Below are 10,191 nucleotides of genomic sequence, written 5' to 3'. Positions count from 1 at the left end.
TCCTGTTGGCAAAGAAGTGTGACCTTGAGTGTCAGGATAGAAGAGGTAGACAGAAGAGGTGGCCTGACCAGGACCCCAGATGCAGAAGTGACTAGCTGGCAAGCCGGAAAGTGAGGAGGGGGCTGGAGCTGGGCATCAAAACAAAGCGGTAGACCATCTGCACATCCTCTTGCCTTAGTGTCTCCACGTGGAAGGATTTCAGCACCTGGAACACAGGGTTGAGCGGGTGTGGAGGAGGATGCTATCTGGCCTCCTCATCAAGGCGGAGCACTGGCTCGCCTCCTGCTGAGCTGCTTAATGCTACCACCATGCTGCAAAGAGGACCTCCTGTGGAGGCCTGAGGGCCTAGCCCTGCCCCAGAGACCTCAACAAACATAGGAAGCCCAGACAGACCCTGAAGGCCTCTGCTTTTGGTCCAAATACTGCCCCCCAACCCCCATCCCAAGGCCCCACCCAAAATGCTCACGTGGTGCAGCAGGAGCAGCATCTCCACCTCTGCCAGGCGCCTCCCCAGGCACTGGCGCACCCCAAAGCCAAAGGCCAGGTGCTGGAAAGTCCTCTTCCTCTCCAGCCAGCGCTGAGGCATGTAACGCTCAGGCCTTGGGAACACTGCAGGGTTTCGGCCCATGGAGTACAGATAAAACAGGACCAATGTCTGTGGGCAGATATCAAGGGCAAGATGTCAGCTGCCTCTTTGAGGTGATGCAGAACAGGGCAGTTGGTGGGTGTATGAGGATAACTCACCCCAGCAGGGACATGGTAGTTCTGAAGCACCAAGTCTGAGCTTAGAATTCTCTCCAAAAAGCTACCAACAGGATAGAGCCTTAGGAAGAGGAAGCAACAGGAGAGGCCTCAGAGATGAAGTGCTTCTCCTGTCCACACATGCGCCCTCCTCCCTCAGATCCTCCAGAGGTGTGGTTCCTGGCTCTGCTGAACTCAGGCAACCTCCAGAGGAACAATAGCATAGAAAGAAGAACAAAGAACATGGCTGTCCTCCTCCCACCTAAAAGAGGGCACAGCAAGGCAGGGGAGGTGCAGGCAGCACCTACCTCAAGGTCTCTTTAAGGGCAGCCTGCAACAGAGGCAATTCTGACTTAAGCCTCTGAGGATTTGCAGCAATGCTGGCCTCAGCTGCCAGGCTCTCCTGCCGAAGGGCCTGCTGAACATCTGGGTTCCGAGCCAACTCGAAAAGGGTCATTACCAAGGGGATTGCTGTCTGCAGGAGACAGAGAGGAATCTCAGACACTCTTCTCTAGTCCTCCACAAGAGGAACCCCTACCATGAGAATGCCCCTCTCTGAGACAAGTGTAAGGCCATAGCAGGGTAGGACACTGAGAGCCGTGACTCATTGCCCTAGTGTTTACCTGGAATCCTTGCCCTAAGTCCTAAGGGACAGGCCACTGGCCTGGCCACTCTCCCAGTCCAGGCCATTCTCCCAGTCCTGGCCACTATCTCAGCATCTTCAGTGTCTGGTGCTCACAGCTTGCTCCAGTACCCAGTGGGGTAGGGCTTCGGTGTCACTTAGGGGCACTCCACCACTGATGTCTACATTCCCAGTGTTTGATTGACCTTGGCTGTCCACAGGCCCCTCAGCACTGACCTCATTGCCCAGGCCTAAAATGGGTCCTAGCTTTCCATCCTATCTCCTTCTGCTTCATTGAGAAGCTCTAGGGTGAGCCCCATGCCCATATGTCCAGGATGCTTCTTTGTATGGCACAGCCCACAGAAACAGCCCCCTACATCTCTCCCTGATGTCACCACCCTGCCCCCACTCTCCACCTGGGCATGCTGACTTTTGTGTTCATCTATCTTGTCATAAGACCTGATGCATGGCCTTTCTTGATGGGACCCTCAGCCCAACTGACCTCATCTATCTCCCTGTCTTTTGCTTTAGGCAGCCAGCCACCTTCATGAGCTTTGTGTTGCTGCTTGCAAATGGCTCTGCCCCTTTCTCTCATCTCTGGGCTGCTGCTGCACCTTCAGCTAAAGATCTCCCTCTTTCTGGCACACCTCTAAGCACAGTCAAGGGCTACAGGCTCCTGGAAGAAACAACCTGGGAAATGCCCTGGAGGATACAGACAGGGAGTCACAGGGGATTCCCACAGGATGGCCTGACCGTGTCTACACTCCCAGCGGTGAGCTCCATAGAGTTGGCTTTGATGGCGTCAAGAGGCAAAGCTCCCTGAGATATTAGCTCTGCCACAATGCCACTGTAGGTCTGAGGATTGCCAATTCTGAGTTCCTGGTGCACCTTCCAGATACATCTGTTGGCTGGAAATGTGAAGTGGGAGCTTGAATACAAGCAGCTCGCGGCATCCTGTTGTACACCCCCACCCTCATGACCAAACCCCTGCTCTGCTCCCACTATCTCTGGGTCAGTTCACCCATAGGCTTGGTAGGAACATGTTGGAAGAACAGGAAACAGCAGACACCATCATTTGTGATGACCCCGTTTTAGACAAATTAAGGGTGAAAAGAAGTTAGTTGTCTCCTGCCCCGTGGCACTGCCCAGGTCAGTGGCGCTCACCATACTCAGAGATGGTATCCCAGGCCTCAAAATGTTCTTTCCACACCCGGTTGCTCGTCCATCGAGTCAGGCTCTTGGGTAGGAACAGGAGCTGGGTGGTAGTCTTGAACATGGAATGTAAGGCATGGATGAACTTCAGGCTGCCAGGACTCAGGTCATGGCCAAGGAGGCCCAGCCGCTCTCCAAAAAGAGCAAAATTGCTGGCTACAGAAAGAATGGTATCCCTGAGAAAAGGCAACCCTTGGCTTCAAGACTGCCTCACCTTTCCCTCCCACACATCTCTGTGTGACTCCCTTGAGCTGGAACTTTCCCAGGCCACATACCTTCTATGGTGTAGTTGAAGAGGCCTTGCTGGATGTCCATGGTAAGGCTCCCACGAGTATTCTGGAATACCCTCTTCTTCATGTTCTGCACGAAGTCCCTTGCTACCGTGTCCACCATAGGGACAAACTTTTGAACGGCTTCCAGTGACAGAACATTTGGGTTCAGCCTCAGTCTATTGAAGCGCCATTCGGGCCCATTTCTGCAGAGCACAGAGCAGAGCTACAGACACCGCCCAAGAAAGGCCTGGCCCAGGCCTGTGCACATCTTCCCGACTCTCAAAGAAATTGGAGGAAAAGAGGTGTTGGGCTCAGGGACAGACTACGCACGTCCTGACCCCACTCCTTTCTTCCAAAGCAGCCTCGAAGGTGGTTTCGATACATCCACAGCCAGGGGGAAAGGAGACTGCTGTCAAGCTCTGCCCACCCAGCCTATGCCAACCCTCACCTCCCCCGAGGAGAAGCCCTAGCTGAGCTCACTCCCCCTGACAGTCCCGTAGACTGTGTGACCTCTGAGACATCAGCATCTGCTCAGCTAAGGGATCCCATCTTCCCTAAGGCAGGAGCCTCAGCGGAGGACCACTCTCAGCATCCACAAACTGCAGCCCAGGGCACAGGGCTCCCATGGAGATTCTCCAGTAAACGACAGGCAGGAGCTTACACACTGAGTCACACAAGCAGAAAACATGTCCCTTTGTATGCTAAAGCCCGCAACCATTGACGGTGATTACAAGCACATGTATGTGCACACTGGACCTCAAAAAAGGTGTGTAAACACTCAAGTTCCTGTGTGCACAACACTAAGACAGCAGCCATGCTCAAAGGTGCAAACCCACACAGAGAGCCACAGATGTAGACAACATGTGCTTTCATGTTGAGACAAAACACATGGTCACGTACTTACACACGTGCAAGAATATACGCACATGCATACACACACACGCACCCACGCACGCACGCACGCACGCGGGCTCCCTGATTTCTCAAATTCGCCTGCTCACATTTTGCCCACAGCTTCTATTTGCATCAGGCCTCCCTGCCAGACTCCCTTTGTTAAGTGCCTCACCCCTGTGTCCATTTCCCAAAGAATTCCCTCTGGCATGGACTGGTGTGCCTGCCTGCAGCTGGGTTCCCTTTGACCTCCCGATAACTAGCAGTGACCTCTTTGCAGCCTATCCACTCTAAGAACCAGGAGTCCTCGCCTAGGTCTCCAGATGTGCAGCCAGCTGCAGAAGGGTCCTCTCTCTCGTCTTACCACCTGACAGAGTTCAGTGGTGAGCCCACAGGAACTGCACCTTCTTGTTCCCCACCCTTCACGGCTCTGTGAGTGAAATTGCCCCTAAAAAAGGGAGGCTGCACTGCTGGACGTCAGGCTTTGGCAGAATCGGCTGTGGCCCTGAGCCATGGCTCCCCTTCTTGGGCCAACTTTGAAACTGACAGGAAGGAGAGTCACACCCTGAAAAAGGCCGCTTAGAAGCAGGCGTTTGGGACTAAGAGGCATTCCTCTTGCCACCTCCTTCCTCCTCAGACCCAGGATCTATGTGGCATGCTACCGACCCGTGCTTGGCAATGACTGGTCTCCATTCCCCCACTCAAGCAGGATCTGTGTCCTGTGTCTGGGCCACCAATCTCGCCTCCCTTCTTGCTCCCAGGGTCCACTCACAGCAAGAACACGCCACGCCTCAGGCCACGGTGTTCTCTGTGGGCCACCCAGGGCTCCAGGTGCATCCGGTGAGGGTGTGTGCTCTCCACCTGGAGCAGCTTCTCAGCATCCTCTGGCAACATCACAGACACTATCTGTGTTCTTCCAATGTTGTACCTGTGAGGTGAAGGACAGAGCTCCCTGAAAACCAGGCCTGTCAGGGTGCTCCCTTGCCTCATCCTCTCCCAGCCCTTGCTTTCCCCACAGGAGGGCTCACCCACTGCCTGCCTGACTCCTCTCCACTTCAGCGCTCCTGCACTCTGTCCTCTTTCTCTGTCCCTGTGGAGAAGCCTGGTATCCCTGAGTCAGGCCCATGACCTACTGTGCTCCCTCCCTGACTCCCTGAGGATGGAATGCCTGCTGCTCACCTCATACCTGGCAGAGCCTGGGCAAGCAGAGAGGCAGGGAGCTCTGTCTGTGCTCAGCTGTGGGTCAGGAAGGCCCTTACCTGAAAATGGGCCCCAGCTCCTGAAAGGCCTGGTTCATCTCCAGATGCAGGTTCTCTTGGCCCTGCTCCCTCAGGATCTGTAGCATCTTCAGCCACTTGTTTCTGGAGTACTGCGGTATAGCTTCAAAGGGCTGCGGTGTCGTGGGGGCTGGCGCTGCTGTGGTGCCCAGCGCCCTCCTGCTGTGTAGGCGCTGCCAGGGTCTTGCCAGCCACATACCTGCTTTCACTCTGAGTGCCATTACCATGCTCCTCCATTCTCTTCTCTTCATCACACAGCCTTTTATCCTGCCCGAGTACTGTCCTGTTCAACTGATCACGTCATGGAAGAAATTGTCCCTGGACTTGCCTGAGAGATCCGGGCTTTGATGATGGCTGGGCTCAACTGTCAGGAGATGTGTATAACCAGCTCCCTAACTCCTACAAAGGCTGCTGGGGGGTTGAGACTGACAGTAGGCATAGTGTCTGCATGGGAGACTATGTTGACTGAGGTAGAGGGGGTAGACATCTCTCCTCTCTCTTCTTCCTATGGATGGGAAAAGGAAGATGGATGGATCCTGTCTTTTGAAGATGTTATAGAAGGACCTTGGTTTCTTTTAATAGACTGTCTTTTTTTTAGCGACTTTAGTGAAAAATAAATCTAGGAACTAGGAAGTGTAAGAAGGCATGATAACTATTTTTTCACAAAACATTTGAATTCAGTTTCTTATAATAGGAAGACAACTTTTTGTTGTTGCTACATGCAAAACAAGAAAAACACCTGTGGCAGCCAGGCGACGATGTCACAATGGCGCAGGAGATCAGGACAGCAATTCTGCTCATGGGCCAGGACTGTCCTCTGCACTGTCCGTGGTCTAATCAGACAAGGCACACCCTCAGCTTTCATCCCCCCTCCTCACACTTGTCAGGGCCTCTAGCTTGCAGGGTGTGTGCTTTCATGACACAATGATGATGGACAGGAGGATCGTCAGAATGGCCAAACTCCACCATCTTCAGGACTTCCATCAGCCCTGGTCACAGAAGGCTGTTACATCTGAGCCTATCGACTGTTAATACTCTCTCACCTCAGTTGCCCTTCCAAATACATTCTATGTCATTGCATCCTGCTATAGTAAATAGAAAAGTGTTGGGCCATATAAGGTTTATCATTAGCCCTATAATTATCGTGGCAGTATTATTTAGCCCGCTATCACAAATAGTAAGACACAGACACCTGTTAGTTTTTATCATTGCCTTATTCACCTTGGGCCAGGCAGATGTTTCACCTAGGCTTGTCTCAAAATCCTCACCATCCACCTCCCAGCCCCCATCCAATGCCATCCACCTTAATCATCCTCATCTGGGCTACCTTCCATTTGTAATCTTATAAATACTTGATTATATTTTCATCTTGGTGTTTTCTCCATCCGTGCCATCCTCAGAGCCCTTCCTCCTCACCCACATGGTTCCTCCTCCACGCTAACCCATCTTGGCGTCCCCCTTCTTCCTCTCTTGTCAGTCTGTTTCCCGCTGATTCTCTTGAACCTCTCCAAGCCTGGGAATCTTAGCCACGCCCACCCCGTTCTGTCCTGCCCAGGTACAGGCTGCTTAATCAACCAATCAAGTATGTCTTAGGCAGGCTTACAAAACAAAGATGGGTGTATCCAGATTTTAGGGCCAGTAACAAGCATCAGACCAACCTCCAACAGTACCCTAATTGCAAATGGCGTCAAGGTCTCTGAGAGAGGCTAGAGTATATGAGACAGGAAGAATTAGGGGGAAGGTTCCATCCGCACAGCCACGGGGGAGGGGTGGGGGCAGCATCCCAGCTCGGGGCAGACCATCCAAGGTAGTTTCTTTAAGGTCATCTATGCTCCTGCCCCAAAAGCCCTCAGCCATTGCTCTGTAAGTAAGTCTAATAAACTCACTGGTGACCAGGGGTAAACTTTGGTAAAATCGTGCTTTGGCTGGCCATTGGAACTTTGTGAGGAGGGGGATAGACCTTCCCTAGGCTCCTCACCTCCCGCACCTCAGGATGCGTGGAGACACGGCCCCTAGTTCTATCTCAAGAATGTCAGGACTCAGAATCGTTCATTCACTCTCTCACTAGTTAGACAAATATTGCGTGCTAGCCGGTCAGGGTACACACAGAGCACTGGGAATGTTTCTGTAGCCACGTACAATGTTTAGATTGCCAGGCACATACATATGATAAGATTGCCTGCCATGAAGCTGATACTCTGTTTGGCATGATGAGAGCCTATGAGGAGAGAAGTGATTTCCGGACTTTTCCTTGAGAACTGTTTGAGCTTATTGAAAAAAACGATCAGAAAGTAGGGAGAATTCCCATGAGCACACCTTCCCCTTTGACACCCCACGTGCTGTGGGGTTGACACCTTTAGAGTGACATCAAGGGAGTCTCATACAGGATGCTTTCATCTCCTTAGATGTCTGCCTCTGCCTGCTCATCCCCCTTGGCAAACACTGACCTTTCTACTCCTCCACTTTCTTTCTTTTTTTTTCTTTACACTTATTCGTGTGTATGTGAGTGTGTGCCTGTGTGTGTATGAATGTAGAGGCCAAGAGACACCTTTGGGTGTCATTCTACAGGCACTGTCTACCTGGTTGTTTCTTTTTTTGAACAGGAATCTCTCACTGGCCTGAAACTTGTCAAGTTGGAGGGGCGGGCTGGCCAGTAAGCTCCAGGGCCCCACCTGTCTCTATCTCCCACCATTGGGGTTACAAGTGCATGCCCTTAAAAAAAAATTATTTTATTATGTGTGTGTGTGTGTGTGTGTGTGTGTGTGTGTGTGTGTGTGTGTGTGAATGCAGATGCTTGCAGAGGCGAGAGGTGTCAGATCACCCATGGAGTTCAAGTCATAGACAATTGCCAGCTACTTGACATAAGTGCTGGGAAGGGAACTAGGGTCCTCTGGAAGAGCAGTAAGTGCTCTTAATCTTAACCACAGAGCCATCTCTCCAGCCTGATGCTGGGCTTTTTAAAAACACAAGCTCGAGGAATTTAATTCAGATCCTCACGCTTGCAAGGCAAGCAACTCACCAGCAGAACCACCCCGGGCCTCTCTCATTGTCTCCTCTTCTCAGAGTGTTGAATCATACGCCTTGTACTTTTCACATTGGCTTCTTTCTCGTGGTAATTCATGTTTTCTTTGGTGGAGCCACCATTTTCTCTTGACATTGAGTAACACCCCAGTCCCTGAGTAAGCTACTGTTTATTAAACAGCCTGTTCAACAAAAGAACATCTTAATTTCTTCCAAGTAAAGAACATCTTAATTTCTCCCAAGTTTGATAACCAGGGGCAAGGCTTCTTGCAACTTACTTTGGTGGATCCTACTTGTAATTTATTTGAAAGTATACACTTGCAGGCTGTGGCCTGTCTTGAGCACGTCTTCCAGAATGGCTACATCTGAGTTCTCATCCAAAATGAATGAAGATTCTTGGTGCACAGAGTCTTTACCAGTTTAACATGAGTGTTTCACATGTTGCCATTCTGAAATATTAACGTTGGGTGTCTTCCCCGTGGGGAGGGTGGGGTGTAGAGGTCAGAGATCAACCCACAGGAACTGGTTCCTTCCTTTGACCATGTGAGTTCCTGGGTCAAGTCATCAAAACATCAAACTCAAGTCATCAGGCTTTTACCCACTGAGCCTTCTCGCTCTCCCCATCCTTGCTTTTAATCTGTGTGTCTTTGGTTTTTTTTTTAATTTAATTTTATTTTATTAATTACACTTTATTCACTTTGTATCCCCCCATAAGCCCCTCCCTCCTCCCCTCCCAACCCCACCCTCCCTCTCCCCTCTTCACGCATGTCCCTCCCCACGTCCACTGATAGGGGAGGTCCTCCTTTCCTTCCTTCTGATCTTAGTCTATCAGATCACATCAGGAGTGGCTGCATTGTCCTCTACCCTGGCCTGGTAAGGCGGCTCACCCCTCAGGGGGAGGTGATCAAAGAGCAGGCCAATCAGATTATGTCAGAGGCAGTCCCTCTTCCCATTACTATGGAACCCCCTAAACTGCCATTGGCTACATCTGTGCAGGGGTTCTAGGTTATCTCCATGCCTGGTACTTGGTTGGAGTATGAGTCTCTGGGAAGACCCCTGTGTTCAAATTTTCTGGTTCTGTTGCTCTCCTTGTGGAGTTCCTGTCCTCTCCAGATCTTACTATTTCCCACTTCTTACATAGGATTCCATGCACTCTGCCCTGTGTCTTTGTTTTTAATGCAAGTTTCTTACAGATGACACACAGTTAGATCCTATCCTTTGTTTGGTGTGTTTAGGCCACTGATATTTTAAGAGATTGCTGGGATAGCTTGAGTTAATATCATCTGCCATACTAATGGCTGTTTTTTCCCTTCATTGTCTATATGCTTTGCTCTTATATTTTGTCTCTCTCTCTCTCTCTCTCTCTCTCTCTCTCCCCCCCCGGCTTTAGCTGAAAATTTCATATAAATCTTCCTATCCTGTCTTACCATATTAACCATACCTTTTCCCATTCTTTTTTAGCAATTGATCAAGAGTTGGAAATATACATTAAAACTAACCTGAGTCCTCATTCAAGTAACTGTGTCACTTCACAGACAGCGTGAGTGTCCTTAGCACCCAGGGATCCCTGGTCCCCTCCACAGCCAAGAGCTTTTTACCATTTTTAAACAGAGCAATAACAATGGGGAAAAAAGCCAATTCTTTCACGTCACCCCATCTGTCCTTGTCTTCCTGGCCTGCACCCCTTCTCTTCTCTCTCTAGCTCTGGGAAGGAAGGCCTGTGGACAACAGGTTTCCCTAAGTTTTGTTTGCGTGGAAAAGTCTTTATTTCTCCCTCACTCTGTGCGTGTGTGTGTGTGTGTGTGTGTGTGTGTTCACACGTGTGCATGTGTGAAGGTACATGTAGAAGGCAGAAGTCAACAATGGTGTCTTCTTCAGTCATTCTCCACATTGTTTTGGAAGACAGTCTCTTGCTGAACCTGACACTTGCCAACTTAACTAGCCTGCCTGGCTAGCAAACCCTGGGCACCCTCCTGTCTCTACTTTCCCGGTGCTGGGATTACAGAGATGTGCTGCAGCTGGCTTTTACACAGGCATATGCATCACACTCGGCCTTCACTACAGCCTGGCAAGCACTTCACCAACTGAACCTTCTTCCTCACCCCTCTCCTCACCTTTGAAAGACGACTGTACAGAATACGGAATTCTAGGTCAC

General features: G+C 50.7%; 1 protein-coding gene across 2 annotated transcripts; it reads right to left on the bottom strand.

Annotated features, from left to right (window-relative positions):
* Positions 1-5,300, bottom strand: LOC129690728 (cytochrome P450 11B2, mitochondrial). 2 transcript variants are annotated; one of them, XM_055626538.1, is made up of 9 exons: positions 4,998-5,300; positions 4,511-4,666; positions 2,851-3,050; positions 2,528-2,731; positions 2,117-2,271; positions 1,050-1,216; positions 745-823; positions 467-655; positions 1-205 (listed from the first exon to the last, which is right to left on the bottom strand). In XM_055626538.1, the coding sequence occupies exons 1-9, from the start codon at positions 5,264-5,266 to the stop codon at positions 92-94; spliced, it is 1,533 nt and encodes a 510-aa protein (XP_055482513.1). In that variant the 5' UTR covers positions 5,267-5,300; the 3' UTR covers positions 1-91. The 2 variants fall into 2 exon arrangements, with proteins under 2 accessions (XP_055482513.1, XP_055482515.1); XM_055626540.1 differs by lacking the exon at positions 467-655.
* Positions 5,301-10,191: the final 4,891 nt, after the last annotated feature.

The sequence above is a fragment of the Psammomys obesus genome, unplaced genomic scaffold (genome assembly GCF_907164565.1).
Source record: "Psammomys obesus unplaced genomic scaffold, mPsaObe1.curated_primary_1811, whole genome shotgun sequence".
NCBI lineage: Eukaryota > Metazoa > Chordata > Mammalia > Rodentia > Muridae > Psammomys > Psammomys obesus.
This window is presented reverse-complemented; position numbering and strand designations above follow the sequence as displayed.

What these genes read in the sequence shown, in the direction of transcription:
- LOC129690728 (XM_055626538.1), bottom strand. Translation starts at nt 5,266, where the DNA reads ATGAAGAGAAGAGAATGGAGGAGCATGGTAATGGCACTCAGAGTGAAA. An exon ending in GGATACCATCTCTGAGTATG is followed by an intron (nt 2,272 to 2,527) that starts GTGAGCGCCACT and finishes TCACATTTCCAG; the next exon opens with CCAACAGATGTATCTGGAAG. An exon ending in GCCCTTAAAGAGACCTTGAG is followed by an intron (nt 824 to 1,049) that starts GTAGGTGCTGCC and finishes CCTCTTCCTAAG; the next exon opens with GCTCTATCCTGTTGGTAGCT.